Source organism: Carassius auratus, chromosome 9 (genome assembly GCF_003368295.1).
Source record: "Carassius auratus strain Wakin chromosome 9, ASM336829v1, whole genome shotgun sequence".
NCBI lineage: Eukaryota > Metazoa > Chordata > Actinopteri > Cypriniformes > Cyprinidae > Carassius > Carassius auratus.
The window spans coordinates 10003144-10028850 of record NC_039251.1 but is presented as its reverse complement, the minus strand read 5'-3'; the positions used below and the strand labels follow the sequence as shown (position 1 = coordinate 10028850).

The window sequence follows — 25707 nt, the reverse complement described above, 5'->3', positions numbered from 1 at the left end:
AAATATTCAATTTTAATTTCATTTAATTTTAAATTTAATATTTGCAGTGTAATTCCAAATATAAAATGTTGTTTAGTTTTTTTTTTTATTAGATGAACCCTTTAAGTGTCAACCTCCATTTTTTAACATAGTTGTGAAAGTGGACTATCCAAAACTGTTATAATTCAGGAAAGCTTTGGAAAACAGACTCTTGTTTTGGTTGAACTCTCCTTTAAGAATACAATCTGCAGATTACTTTTAATTTTAATTAATTTCGACTCTAAAAGACCGTAATACATTTTTAATATGACACTTGACTCCACCCACTAAGGGTTATCTACCATTTACATGGTAACGCAATGTCCGATTTAAAAATGAAGTTGGATGCTAAGGTTTTAAGCTTTTAAGTGATACCAGAGACAGTTTATAAAAATAAAACGACTTTGGTTATACATAGTTTATTATGATTCGCCTAATAAAAAAATGTGATAGAGAACGAAAATGCATTGGGGCCACCGGTGGGCGGTGAATTATAGTAGCACTCAAATAAGTAAAATTAAAAAATAAAATAAAAAAGTCGGATCAAATTTCTAAGCAGTTCTCAAACAGAACATCTGACGGTTTCTACATCGTGTTCTTCATCATTTCCTCAGTTTCTGGAGTCTGGAGTCTGGAGACCAGAGCTTGTGAGAAGCGTCCGCGCGTTCCCGTCCCCGCGGCGCGTCCGCACTCACTTCAAAGGCTTCCCTGGACTCAGAGCGCTGTGACGTCATGAGACGCGAGGCGCGCATACGCTCGAGCAGATGAGATGCCGGAGCGCAACAGGCGAGCGCACATCTCGAGCTCACAACTGCAATGATAACTTCCTGATATCTTTACCAAAAGTTTATTCGAACTCTTTGCACTTTCGTTCCAAGGCAGCATTGGCTTTCTTTTGTGTTCTGTGTGGTGCTATGACTGCTGAAGAGATGAATTCATCACAACTCAATAGAGATTCGCTGAAGTGGAGATGTGTAGTTGGGATCATGTGGTACCTGTTGATTCTGTGTGACTGCTATAATCTGGATGTGGAGCATCCTTTAGTTTTTCATGGACCCAATGGATCATTATTCGGATACTCGGTTCTGCTTCATCAGCATGCTGAGGACTCATGGTAAGAGACTCGTGCTTGAGAAGTTTTGATGTTGTAATTCAGAGCTGAATGGGCAACAATGAGATTTAAACTACTGTAATATTTGCCCTGCTCAGGAGCATTTTCTACAAATTAAGTGCATTTGTATTTCTAACCCAAGCCGAATCAATTACATAAAATATATTCTCATGTGTGAATGATTATGACTTTCACCTTTACTATCAAACTTTCATGCCAGTGTACATTTTTATACGCATTAATCACTGTGTCAAGCTTTAGAGTTGTTGGGAGTGGTTTTTCACATTTATTGTTTCAGAGATTACTTTATTATTTGTTTTTAATTCAAAGTCTGAACTAATAGGCCTAGAAGAATATTGTGAATTGCATCAAATGTTGCAGATGAACTTGCTCATGATAGGATCTCACATGAGCATATCTCAGAGTTTCTTTTGCCCCTAGCCCCGAGTAACTTCAGACCATGGATTCATGTTTGCAAAACATGCTTTTCTCCGTCTAAAACTATTTTAAACTGCAAGCTTGCTGCTTTAATGCTATCTTATTAATTCAATGGCACATATTTGTACTTATATTCATTTGTCGCACTGATGGACTGTTTATAATGAATCATTCTTTCTAAAATATTGATGTTGGTTTCAAAAGTGGCAAAACCCACTTGTTAAATGTCATATTTATTGTTAAGGCTGATAGTTGGAGCGCCTGTGGCAGATTCCAGCTTTTATCCTAATACTACCAAAAAGCCTGGAGCCATCTACAGCTGCAGTGTGAGGAGCTCCCAATGTGTGCAGCTCCCTGTTGGTAGGTCTTCCCTCCCTTACCTTCAGAAATCCAGCTTCTCTAAATGTTGTTTTATCTATAATCTGAAAGGTAGAGTTGTGTAAGAAATTAATTTTTAAAAAGGTTACTCTTAAAAGTTTAATAATATGTGGTCATTTGGCAATGAGTTTGGAGTAACAACAAATTTAATCAGTAAACTGTTATACAATGCTTAAGAGATCAGAAGTTCAAGTGGGATCCAAAAGTTCACCAAAACATTGAAATCCCATTTAATCCTGAAAAATATATATATATTAGGATTTTACTAGATAATCATATCTTAAAACTGCTCTCAAATCATGATGGAGAACATGATCATCAGGTTTTGTCCATGTCAGCTCCAGTCATTAATGCTAATGGGGACAAAGAAAATATCCAAACGAAGACTGATCATATATATATGTATGTATATTGTGGCGAGTGGGGCGGGGCCTCACTCCTCGTTCCCACCCCTCTCGGCCCCGCCCCACTCGCCACATATATATATATATATATATATATATATATTCCTCTGGATCTCGTTTTTGTCCTTCTAGACCAACTCTTAACAGGCATGCATTTCCATTTGACCACGTTGTACCGTTTAGACTTCACACTTTGTGAGAGCACTCTGATTGAACTTAAGTATGCTTTATAGACCACTGAGTGTGAAAACATCCTGTGAATGAATTCCCCTTGCAGGGTAAGCCAGACTGTGGAGGGTTTCCTCCTGTCAAGAAGAGGATGCTTATATTCTCAGCCTGAAACAAGGGCGAGGGATAGTCTTCTTTGTAGATCAAGCTACAGGATATATATAGGTCGCAAATAAAATATCTCTGTTTAGTTAAGGGAAATGGCATTAAACAAATAATTCCCACCAAAAGCCAGGCTGGAGAGCAAACATGTTCATTTAGAGAATGTTGATGTGTCTGAAAAGGTTTCATTATTAGTGGCATTTGCTAAGAGAGGTATCACTATTATTATTGCTTGTATCTACTGTAACTTTACCACGTAATTCACTGTGATCCATGTGCTATAGATGGGTTTTTGAGGAGTTGTGTGCTGTTACTTTTCTAGTCAATCAAGTTTATATGGGTTTCTCCTGGCAATAATAAAATGGCAGAGAAAAACTACAGTATAATAGACTTTCATTGAGTGACTGAGCCATACATCGTGACCAGATTTGGTTTTTTAGACACCTTTTCACTTGGGCCAGGTGGCAACCACAGGCTGAAAACATTCAAAATACCTTAGCAACCACATGCAGTACCCTGGGAACCATCTACAAGACCACATTGTGTAGTTTTGTTCTGAAATGTAGGAATCTAGTTGCTGCTAATAGTTTTACAAGAAGATTTAATATGGTGTGGAATGGACATGGTTCATAAGTGATGCTCAAAGAACATTTTTTACATCTCAACGTGATACTTTCAGATATATTTGTAGAGTTGTTTTCGCAAGTTTCACCACATGCTCCTCATCCGGTGACATTCAGTAGTGAGCTTGTGAGCCACAGGTGTGAATTTGCTTGAGAGGAAAATAATTTGCACTTTTACTAAAGTAGTTTGGGCTTCTGATGGATTGTGTATTAATTTAGGCATATTAAGTGTATTAATTTGACTGCATGCTTTCAGGAGGTGTACAGTACTGTGGAAAACACTGTTTGGCAGAGAATAATAACCAGTGGCTTGGTGTCAGTCTGTCCCGGCAGCCCTCAAAAGGCCATGTTTTGGTATGTCTTTTGGTTAAAGCATGCATTTCATTCACCAAGCCTGCATTTATTTGATCAAAAACACAGCTGTAATATTATTGTTTCTATCTGAATTCATTTTGAAATGTCATATATTCCTGTGATGACAAAGTTGAATTTTTTATTAGCCTTTGCTCCAAAAATCAGTGTCACTGGATCCTCCAGAAATCAGTCTAATATGCTGCTTAAGAAACATTCCTTAAATATTGTAAAAGTTGAAAACAGTTGCCACTTAATGTGTGTGTGTGTGTGTGTGTGTGTGTGTATGTTTTATGGAAACTGTGACATGCTAACATATAAATGTTAGGTGTAAAAAAAAAAAAGAGGCAGCAACAACAGTTTTTAAACATTGGTCGTAATACGAAACATTATTAATAATGGAGCACCAATAATAATAGATTATTAAGTTTCAAATCAGTATATAAGAAGACTGGAGCAGTGACGGCTGAAAATCTAGCTTTGCCATCAAAATAATAAATTAGTTGTTAAGATATAATAAATAGAAAACAGCTATCTTAAATGATCATATTTCATAGTATTGTTGATTTATTGTATTTTGATCGAATAAATGCAGCTTTTGGTATTTTTGTGTGAAATATGTACTGTATGATGAAGGGTATGGTGAGTAAATAATTGTTTAGTAACACTGTTCTGGTTTAAACTTTAGGCATGTGGACATCGGTGGAAGAACGTCTTCTACTCTAGTAAAGACAATCAGAACAAGCTGCCACTTGGTGTTTGCTTCCGTTTCAGCCCAGATTTGAAACGTGCCAGTCATATTATCCCCTGCTATAAAGGTACAGATATCCATAACTACTGCATTGGTTAGGTTGTGATTCACAGGTTTAAACCTAGCATATCCTACCGCAAACTAATTGTTGTCAAATGAGCTCCAGTGTTCACTTTCTCTTCTTAGATCATCAAAGGAAGTTTGGTGAAGGTTATGGGTCATGTCAAGCGGGGATATCAAATTTATTCACAGAGGTATAAGGAACTTTTATGGCATTTTGATTGAGCTGGCATTTAATTCAATTGATTTGGTAAGAATACATTGGATTTGTAGGACATGATGATCATGGGAGCCCCTGGTACCTCATACTGGACCGGATCCGTTCTTGTCTACAACACCACAAGCAACATTTCAGCTGCTTATGTGGATGATGAAGGCGAAGTTCTCTATGGCAGCTATTTAGGTGAGTTCTGAAATTGATAACACGTCCAAGTAAGCATATACAGTAGGCACAGTTATAAGAACTAACGCAGAATTATTGTGCTGTCTGCTAAGATACTTCATTTTATAAATATTCTAAGGCAGCATGTATTTTTCATGGAGAAGGCCATTCCAAAATGCATTGCAAAAAAGATCATTGCATAAAAAGAGTTGAAGCTTCTTAGGCAGGTGCAAGATCAAAAGATACAACAAATCATGGGAAAAGGATCTGCACACTTGTTCTCACTTTATTTAGAAAAGTTAAAAGCCACAAGATCATTACATCTATAATGGCAGGTGTGTGTATGTGTATTCCTGCCTGTGCAGGTTTTGGAACAGAAATACTGTATGGTCTGTTTTTTTTATTTTTAAGATTTGTTTATTGGGTCGTGTTGATAATAAGTGATTTTCCTTTTGGGGTTTAGAGATACAGTGGTCTAATTTTGCTAAAATGTTTATTATTAAGCGTGTAAAAAGATAAATATAATCCAGGGATAATCAGCTTCTTAAGACGTGCAGCAGGATACAGACTTTTGCTTTTATATGGCATTATGTTTTTCAGTTTAAACAGGAAACAGACACCGTTGCATAATTTACGAGCATCACACTGTTGCAAAATATAACTAATGTGTCACTTTGTTTTGATCTCATGGCAACCTATTTATACTTTCTAAACAAACATACATTTCAGTAATGTCTCATTTTAGTCATGGATATTGCATTTTGTACATGCGATTTTGTGGGTTCCTCTCTTAACAGTAAAGTAGTCCGTCAAATCAAATTTATTTGTATAAATTAGATTTTCACAATACATTTGTTATAAGCAACTAATAATAATATTGTAACAATGTTAATGTTTATATTTAATATCTTAAAATCTTCACGCCCTTCAGACCTTCATTAAGTAAAGGGCTCCTGCTGCTAAATTGAAAGTTTTAGGGATTTTAGTGTTTTTTTGTCATTTATATATATATATATATATATATATATATATATATATATATATATATATATATATATATATATATATATATGTCCTCACAGTTCTTTTTTGTGTAAATGTTAGTTTTTTTTTGTTCTTCGAGTTAAACTACATCAATACAATTTTTGTATTTTGTTTTATTTCAGTTAATGTTTATGTCACATTTTAGTTATCCATAATAACTCTGTAGATTAGGAAGATTTGGTCTTTAAATAATTGCTTTTTACAGTGTTTTTGAAGACTTTGAATGGGCATTTGGGACATTTTACCACAATGTAGGCTTTTCTTCCCATCAGGTTATGCTGTTGGTGCTGGACACTTTCTAGATCCTCAAAGCACTGAGATAGTGGGTGGTGCTCCCCAGCATGAACAGACTGGTAAAGTAAGGGTTAACACCACAACCACCACCACCACCACAGTAATCTATCTATTAGAACAGACCCAATTTTGAAGTATTTTAATGTCACAGTTCTCTAGTTTGGTCAGGTTTTTGTAGCTTCATAGCCAGGGGTGCACATAATTTTTTCGGGCTGGTTCAGATTTGATTTGGTCCTCACACTGCATATAGCGTGACCCATTAAATATAACTATAAAAAATGAATTAATAATAGTTATAATATTATTGCACTTTATTCATTTCGTTTTTTTTATTTTATAAAATAATAGTAAATAAACTAAATAATAGTGTGTGATAATATTATTAAAAATAAAAGGCAGTCCTAGTATTAAATACAAACACATTTATTTTATAGTAAACTTAAAAATAAAATGCTAATATTTACTACTACTTTCTTTGTTTGCCTCTTTAAAAAGAATCGCTTTATGTATTCCCTAATTTTAAGTCGCTTTGGATAAAAGCATCTAAAAATAAATAAATAAAAGCGTTTTCATCATATTCAAACTTAAAATCAGCAGGCTTTTATTTTGGCGGGTTTTCGGCAAGTAAGTATACGCGCTTCCGGATTTAGCGCAGCTGATTAAAGCGCGTCAGTGGATGAATGTCACAGTTTTGTATTGTGCTTTGAAAACGGCTTGGCCTAACTTAGATTTATGCTTTCAAGTTGAAAATAAAACGTATATAGTACAGTTTGTGATCTTAAATGGTAATTGTGTATTAACAGCTGTCAACAATGTCGCAAATGCGCTGTCAGAACATATTTATATTACGCATTTTTTATTTTGGTCGCGCATGCGGACCAATTATGTGCACCCCTGTTCATAGCAGTCTTCTGAATACACTATACTGAATATCAGTAGTTGTGTTTAAATGGATTTAAATATGAGACCCTCTTGACATCTTTACTCTGTAGACAGATGTGAAAGGTAAAACAGTTAAACTGAACTCTTCTTCCATCTGTGCGGAAGAGGAAGTAGGTTTTTATTTGCAGATGTGCTGAGTCTGCAGCATTTATGAGTTTTGTGGATAACGTTATGGTGTCTGTCTGATGATTTTACCAAAGAAACAGACACTGGAAAAAAGCTTATCAGTGAGCTACCATTCATATTTGTGTTGAAACTATGTGAACGTATTTAATTCACTAGCATAAACAATCCATTGTTAGGCTACTGTGTGTTAGCAAGTTCCCATTTCCCATATTCCTGTGTTGTTGTTTTTTACTCCAGGCCTACATATTTAGGATTGAGGGCAACACTTTGAAAATCGTTGCCAAAACCAAAGGCAAGAAGGTAAGAAATTTAAAGAATTTCCTAGTGTTCGTAGGTCATTTTCCTGCTGAATGAACACGATAGTGATGTTTGCTCCTGTTTACAGATTGGCTCTTATTATGGAGCTAGTTTATGTGCTGTTGACCTGAATGCAGACGGACTGTCCGATCTGCTGGTTGGGGCTCCTACGTTCAGCTCAGTCAGGGAGGAGGGACGAGTTCATGTCTACATAAACCAGGGAGAGGTGAGTGACATGATATGTGACCCTGGACCAAAAAACAACATTGTATGGGTCAAAATTAATGTTTTTTATTTTATGCCAAAAATCATTAGGATATTAAGAAAAGATCATGTTCCATGAAGATATTTTGTAAATTTCCTACATTTGGATTTTGGATTAATAATATGCATTGCTAAGAACTTAATTTGGACAACTTTAAGGTCGATTTTCTCAATATTTCGATTTATTTGCACCCTCAGATACCAGATTTTCAAATAGTTGTACAGTATCTCTTTGCTCTATCCTAACAAACCATACATCAATGGGAAGTTTATTTATTCAGCTTTCACATGATCTCAATTTTTTTTTTAAATGTACCCTTATGACTGGTTCTGTGGTCCAGAGTAACATTTCATTATGTTTTGATACATACCTATGATCTCACAAAGAAATTGTTTATTCTAAAAATAAAAGCAATAAAATAATGTATGTTTGTTTTTAGGACCACCAAAAGTACTGTTAAAATAAATTTTGTTATTACACAGACACACATAAAATAATTTTTAAAAGTAATTTTTATGGACCTAAACTATGCATAAAAATAAACGAAATTAAAAATAATAAATAAATATTATTTTATTGTTTTACATGTAAATTAGCATAAATTAAATGCATTAAATCAAATTACTACCAAAAGATTTTTAAATATTTATTTCTAAGTTGTAATTTATTTTTAAATAATAATGAAGTAAATTATATTTATTTTATTTTATATATATATATATATATATATATATATATATATATATATATATATATATATATATATATATATATATAATTTTAATATACATGATATTATTTTATGTTTATTTAACTGTATATTATATATATATATATATATATATATATATATATATATATATATATATATATATATATATATATATATATTTACTTATTTAAATATTTTTCTAAATAATATGTTTATATTATATATTTAATAAATTTGCATTGCTAAAAAAGATGTTAAAGGATTATTAGAAAATGTGCTTAATTTTTTAAACCATAAAGCTTTTGGGGTGGAATATGACCAGTATGTGATCTTGATGGGTTTGATGCAATTCACCCATTTATTCCTAACCAATTTAATAATTTAATGGTACGAGTTTTATATCTGCGTATTTAGGACTGTTTTATCTTGTTGTATTTGTTCAGTGTACAAGTATGTATTCTGGCTTTGACTGTGACCACCAAGCCCTTATCAATAGAACAGGTTTCCCTTTCCCATAATGTCAAAAATTAACCAGCTACTCCAAAAAGCACCATGCTTTTAACACTACACATATGACTGCTTGACTATCACCCTTTTCTGTGTTGTTTTATGCTACCACAAACCATAGTTTGCACATTTTTTTGGTCACAGTTGAAGTACAAAAACAGTTTGGTCAACTGTGGTCAATTGTTTATCTGCTTCTTAACACTTAACACCATGCTTCTGTTGAAAACATCCTCAGCATCACTGTGTATCTTTCTCAGGCTAAACTGAAAGAGGCAGACTTTGAGTTAGTTGGGAGTGACTCTTATGCAGCACGTTTTGGGGAAACCATCATGAACCTTGGTGATATTGATGATGACGGATATCCAGGTACAGTACTGTATGTCTGACTGACACATCAATGTCTGAGTATAAATCCTTTATAAACCACTTCAGTTTTGTAGGTTTTTCACGGTGAATTGCTTTATGTGACTAGCCAAGTGTACTAAAATTGCACTGTATCATGTTTTGCTGGATTTTAAAAATGTTTTTTTTTTCGTTAAGGGTTTTTTTTTTTTCTCAAGCAAGGTTTGATGGTAAACCTCAATGTTTCACTTCCTCCTTTTGTATCTTCTTTATATTTCAGTGCCCGTTTTTTGTCATAGAAACCCCATCTTCACTTTAGAGTGGTTTCATGGCTAGGTATTTCTTAATGTCTGAATCAGATATGAAGATGATCTTGATAATTTTCAGTAGATTATAGACAGAGGTTTGCAGACAGAGCATGGTTAGAAAGAACAATATCACATCTACTATAGTGGACCACAGTAAAACAGCTGTTAAAAGAGTGAAACACGCCTGCTCACACATACTTAAACTTGCACAGACCTTACTGTCATATTGTCACATTGTTACTGACTAGTGTCAGTGCATCAGCATAAACCAAAACTATTGTCTAAATAATGTTTTCAAGACTAGGATTTTCTCTGTTATAAAACCCAAATAGCTGCCTATTATTTGAGAAAACATCTATTAAAATCTATCTATTCTAATAAACCTGAAAATGTCTAGCACACAAATCATTAGTCTATCAGTTCTTGTCAGAACTGCATGCATTTTATGTATATTTGTTAGGATTTCTCTGAAATGAATACTTTCACTGAGCCTTTTTGTGAATGATATATCATGTGACCATGAACCACAAAAGCAGTCATAAGTTGCAGTGGTATATTTGAAGCAATAGCCAACAATACACTGTGTGGGTCAAAATTGGCTTATGAATGGTTTTATGGTCCGTATGTATATTATATAATGCATGCAATGCTAGGTTAGAATTTGACCATTTGACCAAAATAAGAAAATAATAGAATGTGACCAAAATAATGTACAGTACCATTCCAAAGTTTAGGAATAGTAATTTGTTTGTAAAGAAATTAATATTTGTATCAAACAAGGATGCATTAAATTGATTAAAAAGTGACAGTAAAGACATTCAAAAGATTTCAAATATATGTGCTGTTTTTAGTTTTTTATTCAACTTTCTATTCATCAACAACTGTTTTACTGTTTCCACAACATTTATAATAATCTTTCTTCGTAATAATTCTCCAATTCCAAATCAGCATATTAGAAAGATTTCTAAACCATCGTGTGACACTGAAGACCGGAGTAATGGCTGTTGAAAATTGAGCTTTGTCATCACAGGAATACATACAAACAATCTTAAAATACAAAACTGTATTTAAAAAAAAATGCAATAGTATTTTTCAGTATTGCTGTTTTCACTATATTTTGATCCAATAAATGCAGCCTTGGTGAGGCTTTTTTCAAAAACATTAAAAAAATCTTTTTAATGCTATACCTTAAAATGTACCTTAAATACCTTACAGTTTTGCAAGACTCATAAAATGCTGTCTCCTTAGACTGAACACTAGGTTTTTGAACAAAGCTAACGGAACAGTGCTTGTGTTTCAGATGTGGCCATCGGAGCCCCTCAGGAGGACGATCTGCGTGGTGCTATATATATCTACAATGGGAGGAGAAGTGGTATTGGACAGAGTTTCTCTCAAGTACGTTCCCCAGCTGCTGTTAATGCTGATATTATGGGTAGGGATGAATGAAACGGAGGCGGGAAAGGTCAGACCTGAGCAGTCCTTCCCATCCTGTGCAAATTGCCCTATTGTTTTGAGTCTTTCTTCTTCTCTCTTCCACACTGGAGTACTAAGTGTTCAGTCCTGAAATCCTTCTCTCTCCATGTGTAGTTTCGAGCAGTGATCAGGACAAATCCAAATCATGAGAATCCAGTTATAAAAACAAATGTTTTTAACATCATCTAATTATATAAACTTCAAGCCAAAATGATTACATACAGGATGTTTGTAGTGATCAGCAGCGGCTCTTGTGGCCTTGTGACAGTACTGTGGTTTTTCAGTATTTTTAGAGCATGATGAGAGCAAATGTCAAAGGTCATGGGTTTGATCCCAGGGTTACACAAACTAGTTAAATGTAGAACTTAAATGTTAGTCACTCAATAAAAGTGTCTGAAAAAAAAAGAAAAAAAAAAGGCTATAATATGCATTCAGCTGGTCATTATTGCAAAATAAACAATTCAATATCAAGTATTCCAGAGAGCATGGGCATTTAAATTAGCCAAAACAATGAGAAAACATTGCTCATTTGACAAATTTTTCCATTTTTCCATTATAGATTACCAAATCAGTTTACCTTCTTCCCGTTTAAGTATTATATTAACATGTGATCTCTTGAAATAGATGTAAGAATGTCCATAAATAAGATTATTTGCATTTGTCTTGGAATACAGCGCAACTCCATTGGCATTCAATATGTCAAATTTGAATTCTTATGGCGCTTTTCCACTGTATGGTATGGCAAGGTACAGTTTGGTACGGTTCACTTTTAGGTTTTTTTTTAGTACAAGCTTGTTTGAGGTTCCAAGCAGGGTTGCCAGGTTTTCACAACAAAACCCACTCAACTGCTTCTCAAAACTAGCCCAATTATGTTTTGAGGGGGATCCCCCAGTGAATCGCATTAAGGTGGGGGTAAAATATATGTTTTTGGTGTGGATCCCCTGGTAAAATTAGCATTAAAGGGGCTAATTATCACGTTAACAGGATCGCTTAAACCTACGGACATGAAAAAAAAAACCTGCGGCAAGAGTATTAAAGTAGCCCAATTCCATAACATGCAATGAAAATGTTTTTCAGGAGTCGCGGCAGTAGAGGTGGCACAATTACAATGATGTGAATAATCCCGCCCACTCTAAAGCGATACTAAACTGCAGTGGAAATGCAAACGGAGCCGTGCCGTACTGAGCCGCACCGAGTTGTACCGCGCAGTGGAAAAGTGCCATTAATATTTTCTGAATGCCGTCTTTGTGCTTTCTTCAATGCAGAGAATAACGGGCTCTTTGTTGGGCAACAACTTCAGGATGTTTGGCCAATCAGTGTCTGGAGGAGTTGATGTTGATAGCAACAATTACCCAGGTAACGCTTTAAGCACAAAAACATAAATAGCATATGTTTCCTCTGGGAACAGGAAGCATGTTCAACCTACAATACTTTCAAAAGTTTGGGCTCAGTAGTATTTTTTTTTTTTTAACTTAATTCTTTTATTCAGAATGTATGCATTTTTGTAAAAAAAAATTACATATAAAAGACATTTATAATGTTACAAAATATTTATTTTAAATTAATTGTGTCCTGAAGGAATTTTGAAAAAATGATCATAGTTTCCACAAAAATATTAAACAGCACTGCATATTGAAATATTAAGCTTTTTAACATTAGGCATATTTTAGACTGATTTCTGAAGGATCATGTGACTCTATAGACTGGACCTCAGACAAAGTATTAGAGAGTGGTGTTACTGCCTCGACGTATAGTTGTTCAGTTCTGTGCACACTACTTGCATTCAATGTAAATGTGGTCATCACTCCTTGACATTTTGGGAGTGAATTCACTAGTCAAATGTGGTTTTCCTTTCTGTAAACAACCAAACTCTGCATGCACAAATGAAGAGCAGCCAGTTAGTGTGTGTACAGGGCAATATTATAGCACATCTTTAGAGGAAATGTCATGGTGTGACGTTTTCAGATCATTTGTGTTATTAATTATGCTGTGGGTGTCAGCTGTGAAGAACTTCCTTAGTATGTATCACAAATCAAAAAGAGACACAAAATAGAGCTGACACAACATTTTTTTTCTCTCAGATGTGTCAGAACTTCTTGTTCTCAGACTCTGTTTCCTGTCTTGAGAAGTAAACTTTTTGAAGGCAGAAACATATGCACAGAACCAGAATGGAAAAGTACTACATACTGTTGTGAAAGAAAGTAGTAGTACTGTATGTTTACTGTGAACAGTATGCAAATCGTCTGTATGAAGGAAACACCCTGATTACCTAGCTCACTACTTTTTCTCAAATTTGCAATTAAAGCACAGTGTGTGGAAGATGATTGTACTCAACTTCCATTTAATTAAGAACAAGCTGTTTTCAGGCTCGCTATTTGTCATGAACTACCTTTTTTATTATTTTGTACTGTTCTCTGAGGTTCACTTATAATGTTATCAACCGGCGTTTGCGCCTTTGTTATTTACACTATATATTTGTGAATCTGCGTTGATCTTCTTCTGTGTTCTGTGTGGTACATTCCACAATCTGTCGTTTTGGCAGTATAGCTTCAACATAAACAGTTTTTAGACAAACAAGAAAGTTTTGAGTTCTGAAAGTTCTGAGACCTTGTTTTGTCTCAAATAATAGGCAGCTATTTGGGTTTTATAACAGAGAAAATCCTAGTCTTGAAAACATTATTTAGACAATAGTTTTGGTTTGTTTGTAGAATTGTTTAATATTTTAAAGAATACTAGTGCACTTAGGAATGTGTGAAAGAATAACCCAGTCAGGTACTGTATGTTTTATGGGAATTTTATGTTCTCACCCAGATGTTGCAGTGGGAGCTTTCCTGTCAGACTCCGCTGTGGTGTTCAGGTAAAAACAGCAGATGCATTTTTTTCACACACATTTGCTTTGCTAACTTTTAAGATTTGGTATTGTCACGGGAATTTATTTCTGCATAACTGAATGTGAATGGCCATCATTGAATTCTATACGTCTTCCACTCCTAAAGTTTACTAAAGCTAATTTTATGTTGTTTTTCGGTTCCAATAAGACTATAGAACTTTATTTAGCAAATTTAAATAGATTCCATAGAATTATGTTAATGATCTTCTAAAATCAGCATGTAAATGAATACACGCACACACACACACACACACACACACACACACACACACACACACACACACATATATATATATATAATAAAAGTCACTTCAGGAGGCATGGGATGTTGTTGTATGGGATAAGCTGTCATAATGGGATCCTGCAACTAAAAATCTATATACTAACTTAATTCATCAACTAAATTGTATTTAAAAACTAAACATCTAAACACTTTTGTAACACTTTATGTCAAGCCTTTTTTTTTTTTTTTAACCATGCATTATAAAGGATTATTAAAGGGTATAATGCAACATAATGATTCATAATGTTGTAAAGTGTTGTAATACATTATATATTGTTGTAAATAATTATAACCAAATTTAAAATGCATAATGTAACAATGAATTGATGGTGTATTAACTGTGGTTACAGTTTTTCCATGAGATAATATAATGCATTAAAAGGTGCATTAAAAGGCATAATTAATCTATTAAAACTACTTTTGTAATGCATAATGCATGAAGGCTTTCAGTAATGCTACCAACACTTTAAATGGAAAAGATAAAGTTTTTATTAATAAAGTACAATAAAAAAAATATACCAATAATTAAACACAATATGTATGACAGATTCTCTGGATAGCCCTGGCCTCCTGTGGTAATTTTTGGACCTGACAACTAACCCAGTAACTCTGGTTGTTTCAGGACGCGTCCAGTAGTGAAGGTGGATGCTGTCATGATGCTGCCTGAGAGCTTGAACCGGTCCATAGCCCAGTGCACTGAAAACGGTCTTCCTGCTGTATGTGTCAAAGTTAACGTGTGCTTTAGTGTCGAAGGGAAAAAAATCCCAGGACTTATAGGTAAGAGCATAACCGTTTTGAAAACTGTACTTTTGACTTAAATTCCCTTCAAATCAACAGTATGTGTTCAATAAAACCCAACAGTGATTCAAGACCATTACGCAACTTCCTGCAGTGCTATCTTACTCTTTAGATACGATTTGAAGTGAACTGTGATATTTTGAGCTTCCCGCACATGCTCTCAGAGTTCAAGGATGGACGTTGTTTGTGAGAGGTTGTGTGTTGGCTGCTCTTATCAGTTGCCACGCTTAAGGCAGTGGTAGTTCGCTGTGCTTCAGACATCTTTCCTAGCTCTTTATCTCGGCCCCACATCCCCTCTTTTGTTGTGGCGGTTGGAGGGCTCAGGGTGTGTGTCAAGGCCTGCCTTCGATGATAGATTGATGCTCTCTGTCCAAATAGTAAACAACAGAGCCGTGCTTGATGACAAATACTCATAATCTTGAAACTGATATGACGTAGCGACGTTGCTGTAGCACTTATACAACAGTAGATTGATACAGTATATCTGTCCGTTTACAGGACTGCTGCATGTGTTATTTAACAGTGCGATAATAAAGAGCGGGATGTCCCAAACAAGAGTAGAACTGTTTCGTTTCATTGTTAACGGTCACACAGGAACATCATAACGGCTTTGACTGTAGCTCATCCAATCTGATTTCATAATCAAAATGTATATTTTATATTATTAGTTGTACTGTTGTAATGCACGTTTTCTTTTTTTATAATAACCTTTTGATTAGGCTTCATTAAAGAGAAAATAATTAACTTTTAATTTGTAACGTATTTAATTCACTTGCTTATCTAAAACGGGTTGTTTTTTAGCCTTTCTGTCTGCTAAATCTGTATGACCTCAATGTTCAAATGTTTTTTGGCTTTTTTTTTTTTTGTATTTAATGCAATTAAAATATTTTCAGCATCTTACAAATCCCCTGAAGTTCCTTCACCATAAGATGATAATGAGAATCTGAATTGTTCTGAAGATTTAACAGGATGTCTTTGCCTGACTTTAACTTTGTCTCTGAATGCCATATTCTTCCTGTGCAGAGCTGAAGTACAACATAACAGCCGATGTTCACCACAAAGATGGCTTCCCTTCCCGATTTTATTTCATTGGAAATGGCACATCCAATGTCACATCGGGGAAAGTGAAGGCCGAGCATCAGAAGCTCACTTGTGCCACCCATCAGGCCTTCATGAAGGTGCGAGACTCTGTTTATGTTCTTTACCTGTGTTGGAGGATGTCACGTTATGACTTAAGTCTTAAACAAATTACTGTGCATTTTATGACAAAGGCAGATTCATAATTTAGTTTATTTTAGAAGTTACCCCGACACAGTTTTTTGGATTTAGAAATGTTGTTTGGTGTTTATTTATTATGTTGGCATTCTTTTACCGTTCGCTAGTGAGAACCATTAGTTAGATTAAGTACAGTAACGAAAATCCCTTAGGTACAGAAATCTCCTCCAGCATTTCAGTGTATGGAAGAAATTCATGTAAAAAGCCAGATGGGTCTTGATGTTTTCTTAGATCGGCCCTTGCTGAATGTCCCAAACTTAAATCCTCTACACAAAAGTGCTGATTCAGACCGAAGCCCACGTCACTCTGCTCTTCATGCTGGAGTTAATCAGCCTCTCTCAGAAACCCAGGTGGTGTGACTCTCTCTAGGTTTACAGCGTGGCTCCACGCAGGAGGCCGGGATGATAAAGAGGCTCTTACAGATAGTTTGTTGGAGTCGATAGCAGGTTGTCACTGCTGGCGAACAGGAGGAAGAGCCAGGCAGGATGGCGCGGGGGAGGATGGTGCAGAAAGACACCTAGACAGTTGATAAAGTGCAGATAGATGGCTCTGTGAGTATGAGTGAATGTTCCAGGTGTTTGGTGGGCCCCTCTGGACACCTCTCCCTCCGTCTCTTCCTGTAATCACGGCCATCTGATCCAGCTCATGTTTTACACAGTAATTAATGGAGGCCTGTGTGTAGCTTCACTGTTATTAATGGCCGCCGATGGAGACGATGGCCATAAACAAGTGTGATTATCTGTCAGAGGTAAACCTAAACAAGGAGGCTGCTCTATTCCAGGTATTTTTAGAGCTTAATTATTAATGAGCAATAAGAGTAATGAACGGAACACAAACAGATGTGTGCTGTGTTTTAGAAAGGTGTCAGAGGAGCTTGTCGAGCCCTGTTATATTTTGTCATATTTACTATTTATTATTAGAACAGGAAGTTTGAGATGAGTGCATTGAAGGGTGTGTTCGTTTTTAAAAATAGCTTTAGTCTTGTTTATGTCAGTTGCTGCTTGCTAATATTCAGGGGGTATTGGTGAGAGCGATGTTGTTGGAAATGTTTTGGTATTTTGGTATGTATTTTCTTCAATACCTCTCCACCGAAAACTAAAGGAAGCCTATCTAAAGCGCTGTTGTTTTGATAGTGTGTCACTGAGAGTTGGAAATGTACCAGCGCTGAATTTCTGAAAAAGCAAGCAATGTTTTAGCTCTTGCTTTGAGCTGAATAAAGGTGTGAAGGAAACACCCAGTTGCTCACGACTATGTAAAGCCATTCTCACCACCCATAGTGAACCACAGCAGTTTTCTCATAAAATCATTCTACAGGTTCTATGAAATATCACCCGTCTGTCTGGGCTAAACCTATGAGATTAGAAACGCCAGTAATACACCAGATGCGTGTGAGAACATTTGGATGACTGAGTTTAGCGGCCACATCCTGAGCAAAGTATGCAAGTTCACAGCTTTGACTTTGACTTTGAGTTTAGCCTTTGCTGCAGAAACGAGTGTCTCTCTGAGGTTGTTGTTGTGGCTAGAGTCCAGCTCATTTACACTGGCCATGGAAGAGCTTTCCAAAACCCCGGTCACACATCTCCCCTGCAGCTAAATACGGGCCCGAGAGACCCCACAGGACAACTCCCAACCACTGAGCCCCCAATTAGAGACGGCCATCACAGCTGACAGAGCAAACCTGCATGAATTATCTGCACTTAGGTTAGGAAAATTAAGATGATAGGAATAAGAAATATTGTCAAACACAAGTTTGGGGTCAGTAAAGTTTTTAGATGCTTTTAAACAAAGTCTCTTCTGTTCAATGAGGCTGCATTTGTTTGTTCAAAAATACAGTAAAAACAGTAATATCGTGAAATATTTTTATAATATAAAATATCTGTTTTCTATTTTGTTATATTTTAAAATGTCATTTATTCCTGTAATGCAATGCTGAATTTTCGGCATCATGGCTCCCGTCTTCTGTGTTACACGATCTTTCAGAAATAATATGCTGGTTAATTATTATCAATGTTTGAAACATTGGTGCTTCATATTTTTGTGGATACCATGACGTACTTTTGTCCTGATTTCGTTGAGTAGAAAGTTAAAAAGAACAGCATTTGTTTTAAATAGAAATGTTTTATAATGTCAAACGTTTATTTACTATATTACTGAATTAAATGTTTTAATTTCCTTCCAAAGATAAATAAATAAATTGTACTGATTGCAGATTTTCTGAGAGTACTAGTGTACAAGTAGAAACTAATCGAATCATGTGAAATTTGATGTTGAAACTGGGTTTTTGACCAAATGGCATATAGCAGGAATGATTCATAAACCTGTTTGGAAACAATTATTAGAAATATAAATCATTTGTAATATTATATCTTAATTTAATTTAAGAGTATATCGGAGCACCTTGCATTGGTGGAGGTGACATTTGGATGGAAAAACACCGGTCATTTTCTTTAGAACATCTTGCTATTATATATATATTTATATGAATGAATATATATAATATATTTTATTTCTCACATGTGCAGAAAGACATCCGGGATATCTTCTCACCCATCCATTTTGAGGTGAAATATGAACTTGGAGAGCACCACGTGCTACAGAAGGACTCCGGGGACTTGCATTCGCTCAAACCCATTCTACAGCAGAAGGATGAACAAAGCAACGTTGTGAAAAACAATGTCTGTTTTTCTTTGCTTCGTTATTGTGGTTCATTTCTGAGGCCACTTTATTAACCTCATTGTAAGTCACAATGTGTCTTGATTTGAAATCTTTCTCTGTTTCTGTAGACCATCTTTGCCAGATATTGTTCCTGGGAAAACTGTTCGACCAACCTACAGGTTTCTGCTCATCTGGTTTTACCACAGTAAGTCATCAACGTGTTTTCTAGGCAGACTGGGTGCATCTCTGGGAAATTGCATAGAAATGTATTTGTTATTTAATATGATTTAAATAATACAAAAATTACAATTGTACATATATATATCTTAGAAGTCATTTATGTACAAAATTTAATTTATGCTGATTTTCATAAAAAAATAATTGCATTTAGAAAGATATTACATTTATAATGACATTTATAATGTCACAATACAAAACATCTAAACAATCCTAAAATAAGATTAAAAATACTCCTAATAAAAAATATTTATTTTAATTGTGGGATAAAATGAGGATATTTACTGTATTAAATGTTGTACATTGTACACTGTTGTAAGCTTAAGCTTTAATACTTATAGTTTTCTTGAGCTGATTTTCTTTTCTAGTGCACGGTGACAGGTACAGACCTCTCTAAATATTCTAGTTGTGCTGGTTTTGTTCGTGACTAACAGGAGGGTTTTTGAGATGATCTGCTCTCCTCATTAAACCAAGCAGCACAGCAGCCAAAGCTTTATATCGATGTACTTTATGCATCACATTTCTTGGACTCGCCCGATTGAGGCGAAAGCGTGAGTGTGCACATTAGCATTTTGGATCATGTTTGCAGCCCTATGCAAACTAATTTATGGACACCCCCCCCCCACCCCTCACCCATTGGTGATAATACATGATCTGATTATTTATAAGGGCTGTGTGTGTAAGTGTGTATGAGAGAAAAAGAGTGAGGGGGAGAGTGTCTTGTCACTCTCCCAGATGCACCTGGTGCCTTTAGATGTGAAACATCTATACATCATATATATATATAAATTGATAGCCTGAATGCACTGTTAGTCGCTTTGGATAAAAGCATCTGCTAAATGACTAAATTAAATTTTAATTTAATATATTTATGTGTGTGTGTGTGTGTGTGTATTTACAGTTATCAGTTTAGTTAATTGATCAAAACAAATATTTTAAATGTTTTTATTTGTATTTTTTATTTATTTTTTAAATGGGATGAAATAAAGAGGAGTTGATTGCAAGGAACTGATTACAGTTGCAGTGACATTGAATTTTTGCTTTTGCACCAGTTACCACAATATATAAATTTTTATATTAAAGTATTTAATTGTCTTGCACATCCTTTGGCATACAATTATTATTCAGTTATTCACTATTTTTTAATTACCGAACTTTTTTTTAAACTATTGTTCTTTTTGGCAGCTTTTAAAATGTGTAATATTTTCAAATATTGAAAATGGTATTTCATACTCAACATTTTCTGTGGTTAAAATGATGCTTAAACCATAATAATAACTATTATTATTATTATTTGTATTTTTTTTTCAGAATATTTTCTTCACTCTGATATAAAAATTATACAGACTAAACAATAGATTTAATATGGATTAAAAATGCTTCATTTATAAAATGAATTCATTTATGTTTAAAATAACTGTTTCCTCAACAGGTCCTATGGGAACATGCCATACTTTGCGCTGGGTCATGGAAAAAGCATCATGTTAAACACCACACTGGTCAACATTGGAGATGATGCTCTTCTACCCAAACTTCACCTGAGGTTTCCCAGTAACCTGCATTTCATCAAAGTGCTGGAGGTCATTTCATTTGGTTTGGTTTTCAGACAGCTTTTAGCTCTATTTGTTTCTGATGCACTTCACTTCACTCTTGCCTTTAATGTGCTTTAATATTTGTGATATTATTTCAGGAAGATAAATACATCAGCTGTGTAATCGCAGAGGAGAACAAAGTGGTCATTGGACTGGACTGCAATGTTGGGAATTTATACATCTCTCCTTTCTCAAAGGTACATGTCTTTAGCAATGGTAGATAAATGAGTTTGCTTGTTGGAATATAAACATCTCTTTGCTTTCTTCCAGATCAACATCACCTTTTTATTGGATGTGATGCAGAACAGCAGCGCGGGGAACCTTAGCATTCACATCAATGTGACGAGGTGAGAGATCTCAGCACTAGATCTGAGGAATTCATTACAAATGATGGTTTACACAAATACAAAGACATCTGAGCCAAAAGTAAACATTTGTGTAGAGCATCTCACTACTGCTTATGGTTGTAAATTGACATCAGAACGCAAAAGACAAACAAAGGCATTAAACAGCACACTGTGTGCTTTCAGTTTTAATGTTAGAAACAAGTAAAACTGGATCTAAAGATGGATGCCTACATAGCCTATGTAATGAGTCCCTATAATGAAATCTCAGGGTATATGAGGGTTTTACTCCGATAATTAAACTCATTAAACATTTTCCCACATATACAATGACCCCAAAAAGCACACTTACACTTCACTTAACATGACATTTCATTAGATAGGGCACTATCAAACTAAGCGGCGTCTGCAAATAAAAGCTGCTAGAGCTTTCCTCAGAGCTAACTACACCCTTTTAAGAACCATTTTTAACTGTTAAAAATGCATAAAATAGCTAGTTAATTTTTGTCACTGTTGTATGTTTCCTTCATAGTGAGTGTGAACCAATCTAATGTCTGTTTTTCAGCGAGAACTTTGAGAACACAGATCTTCAGCACGACAATGTGGCTGTTCTCACGTTGCCCTTGAGATATGCAGTGGACCTCAATGTTCATGGGTAAGTTGTCTGGTTTGCTAATGAATGTGGATCCCGTAAATTCCGGAAGAATAACAGGCCAAGTTACGGGACGCTTCTCTTCATCTCTCCTCTGCAGATTCGTCTCTCCGACTTCATTTCTGATTGGAAAAGAAGAGTCGATGCCGGTCGACTGCTATCCTGAGAAGTTCAATTATACGTTCAAGGTATTTTAGCTCTCGTCAGACAGACAACAATGTCATTAAGCACTAATGAATCATTTGACATGATTTGTTTCATTACAACTCGCAGGTGATGAATATGGGTCCTAGTAAATCTCTTGATACAGGAGTAAAGATCGGCTTGCCTCTGATGCTGGTACCATACAAATACCAGCTAATCAGGATCACCGATTTACAGGTGAGATTTACATATTTAACAAATATGCTTTTAGGGTCTGTAAGATTGTTTTGGAATGAAATAAATGAATGCTTTTATTCAGCAAGGATGTATTAAAATGATCAGATGTGACATTAAGACATTTATTCACAGAAGAAACACACAAATTATTCCTAAAGGTGCCTATTACTTGGCTTGTAATATATGCTATACATGATCTATATGTACACATCTTTTTCTTTCATTAAACTTTAGTTGCTTTTTGTCTTGCAGACAACTCTTGGGCATTGCTTCCAGAGGAACGATTCAGTACAAATTATTGATGACTGTGACATCCCAGAAGCTTCCTTTATTGAAGAAATTGTTTTCTTTTTTCCCCCAAAAACCAAGCGCATAATGGTAAAATAATAGTCACACTATTGAATTCTAGTGTGTTTAGTGTAAATGAGGGCTGTCAAAATGGCTGAAAAACTAAAGTCAAATTTTTACTTAAATATGATCAAAATCTGAATTATATTTGAATTTAAAATGCATAATTTCAGTAGGCGTGAAGAAAAGCTTTCGGCTTCTCTTCTGAGACCACAAGAGGGCACATCGAGCATAAAAAAACTTCTTCGTGCGAGACGCGATTGCAATGGTAAAAGATCTCCCTGTAGAAAATGCGCGAAATATGTGTTCTGTGCGAACGGCTTGGTTTCAGTTTAATCTAAATAAGATTTTCTCCACATTGATGCTCTTTTTTTCTGCAATATTTTTAATGAATAATGCAGCAGCGCCACATCTTGTGGCGTCAACTAGATAGGCTAACAAAAACATTATAATGCAACGAAACGTACATCATTATTGTTATCTCGTTCGCCGCTGATGAGTCTGCCTCCTTAACGCACATGAAAAAAAATTTAATGCAACGTTTTTGCATTTGAATGTGAATTTTTATTTATCATTTGACAGATATTCGAAATTCAAATCATTTTTGACAGCCCTAGTGTAAATGTTATGAGGAGGTCTCACGCTCTGTTGTTCTGCAGTTCTGTGCTCCTGAAGATAAGACCTGTAGGATGGTAGAGTGTCACTTCGGTGACTTGGAAGTTGGAAAGGAAGTTACCATCACTATGGAAGTGGAGCTCAACCCCAGGGTTCTCCAGATGAGTCCAGTGAGTATTTGTTAGAAATGAGAAGAAGAATATGGCCCAATCAAACCATTGTTTGACAGATAGATAACCTGAATTTCATAACCAAGACACATGACCTTATGCATGTATATTTCCTACAGGGCAGACACAATGTCATGACGATACGTGGCATGATTGACCTTATTTCACCAGTGAAGGATGCCGACACCATCCTACTAAAGGATGACGTTTCTGCTAGAGTAAGTAGTCTGAATCTCTAAAGCCACAAATACTTGATGAGATGCTGCATTTACAGCTTTTTGTTACACTTGAATGTTTGAAATGTTTCAGGTGTCCTTGGAGGCTCTGTACAGCAGTTATCCTGTGATGGCTGTGCAGATTTTTCTAATAGTATCCAGTCTGATCGTTGGACTGATGATTTTAGCACTGCTTGTCATTGCCCTCTGGAAGGTATGTATCATATGACACATTCTCAAGTGTGACTTAATGTCATATCCTAATGCAAGACTCTTAGGAAGACTCACTGGAATCGTTCATTCATTTCACTAAAGCTAGACCTGAAATATCTGAAGATATGTCTTTTTTTCAGAGATACACCATCTCACGGATGGTTTAACTTCACAGATAGTTTAAGTAGCTAAGAAAGTAGTCTGATTGGTTTCTGGTAAACTTTAACCAGTTCTAATCCAGCATGATTATATATGTTTGAGACATACTTTTGCTTATTGACTATCGTGCATTCTCTTGCTTTTATTAGTTTGGATTCTTTGAGCGGAAGTTGAAGGAGGAGCAGTTTGACCAGGACAGTTGGGACTATGTACCTAAGAAAGAGTCTGTGTCATAATAAGGGATTTACATCACAAAACCAATTCGATTGGAAGGGACAAACCATGAAGGACTACTGCTGTGTCGACATCATGAGCTGGACTCATAATAACCTACAGCCATGAACCACAAAGCGATGAAGAGTACAAAGACTGACAAAAGAATCTGCATTTTCTGTTAGCAGGATGAAGCCAATGCACTTTAGAGAACGGAACATACTACATGAGCTCAATGAATCGCTCCGGGACTGTGTCAAGGGAGAAAAGGATTCAGAATGTACTGTCGCTACAAAACGTTACGGCTCTGTTCCAAAACCTAGTGAGCAACCTAAGTAGGCAGCATTTCTTTGGAGGCGTTTCTTAAAGGTAGGAAGCAGGGCCAAATTTTAAGGCAGCATTACAATTTATAAGGTGCTATTTGAGTTCGGATTCTGCATTAACAGCTGCCTATTTAGGGTGTAGACAGCAAGGCAGCTCACTAGGTTTTGGAACGGAGCCTAAATGGTTCATCACAGGTTTGCCTATGATCACTGAACATTGGCTGACGGCCTGCTGTAGAGGAGAAATTGCACTGCTGTAGCTTTTCTTACTAAGGTTATTCCTGTGTTTATCTGAATAGAGGCTTGCTCTTTTACGCCTGAAAGTTAGTATACCCTCTACAGAGGTGACACAGGATTTTCTTGCACTTTCAGTCACCCTTTGCGAAGCGGAACATTGCTGCGATAAGGGTTTTCACACCTTTGCATCACTGCAGTATCGGATCTTCTTGCAGAAAAAGGATGCATTCTCTCCCTCCTCCCAAACTCTCGCTGCTGAGTTCAATAGTTAGAAGTTTAACTGAGACGCCAGATGGAAAGAGCGAGTGTTTGCTGTGTGCTCTGGCTGGGTGCCATGGAAACGGGGCAAAGGAGGCTGCTGTTGTGTGTCTGTACTGTGCTACAGAAGAGTGACAGGATTGGCATGTGTCTGGCTCCCAGCCATTGCTTAAGAGAGGGGGAGTGTGTGTTGTATTCATTTATAGGACATGAAATCCACAAATATACAAAGCACCATGACCACTCACTCATGTGCAGGTCCATGGCAAACCCACACGCACAGAAATATATACTTAATATTATAATTAATATACTATAATTGTTATAATTGAAAACATTTGAAAAAACAACACAGAGTCAATAAAAAAAGGAAAAATTAGAGAGAGGAAAAAAATCTATAAAATTAGATATTGATTTTTTTTTTTTTAATTACATTTAATTTCCCAAACCCGATTATGTCAAATGTATCATCATATGCAAAGTGATTTTGGTGCTGTTATAAGAAACTAAAACTAAAATTTACTGACATTTTATGAATACATTTGTTTCTAAATATTCAAACAAACAAAATTATGAACTAAACTGATTTTTTTTTTTTTTATCATAATGGTTGTTGTAGTTGTTAATAATAATAAAATAAAAAAAAACATTTTATAAATAAAAATGTATATATATATTTTTTTTTTATGTATT

At 35.4% G+C, this 25707-nt stretch overlaps 1 protein-coding gene across 1 annotated transcript; it reads left to right on the top strand.

Moving 5' to 3' along the window:
- The first annotated feature begins 772 nt into the window (after positions 1 to 772).
- LOC113108321 (integrin alpha-4-like) lies at positions 773 to 25620 on the top strand. Its single transcript, XM_026271286.1, has 28 exons — positions 773 to 1132; positions 1812 to 1927; positions 3559 to 3656; positions 4342 to 4471; positions 4591 to 4658; positions 4738 to 4867; positions 6163 to 6248; positions 7490 to 7552; positions 7638 to 7775; positions 9291 to 9399; positions 10984 to 11078; positions 12422 to 12512; positions 13968 to 14013; positions 14952 to 15106; positions 16151 to 16305; positions 18925 to 19077; positions 19186 to 19262; positions 20727 to 20874; positions 20985 to 21083; positions 21157 to 21233; positions 21796 to 21885; positions 21983 to 22070; positions 22156 to 22263; positions 22516 to 22641; positions 23271 to 23396; positions 23516 to 23614; positions 23706 to 23825; positions 24133 to 25620. Exons 1-28 carry the CDS (start codon positions 783 to 785, stop codon positions 24217 to 24219), a joined length of 3228 nt encoding a protein of 1075 aa, XP_026127071.1. The 5' UTR covers positions 773 to 782; the 3' UTR covers positions 24220 to 25620.
- Positions 25621 to 25707: the final 87 nt, after the last annotated feature.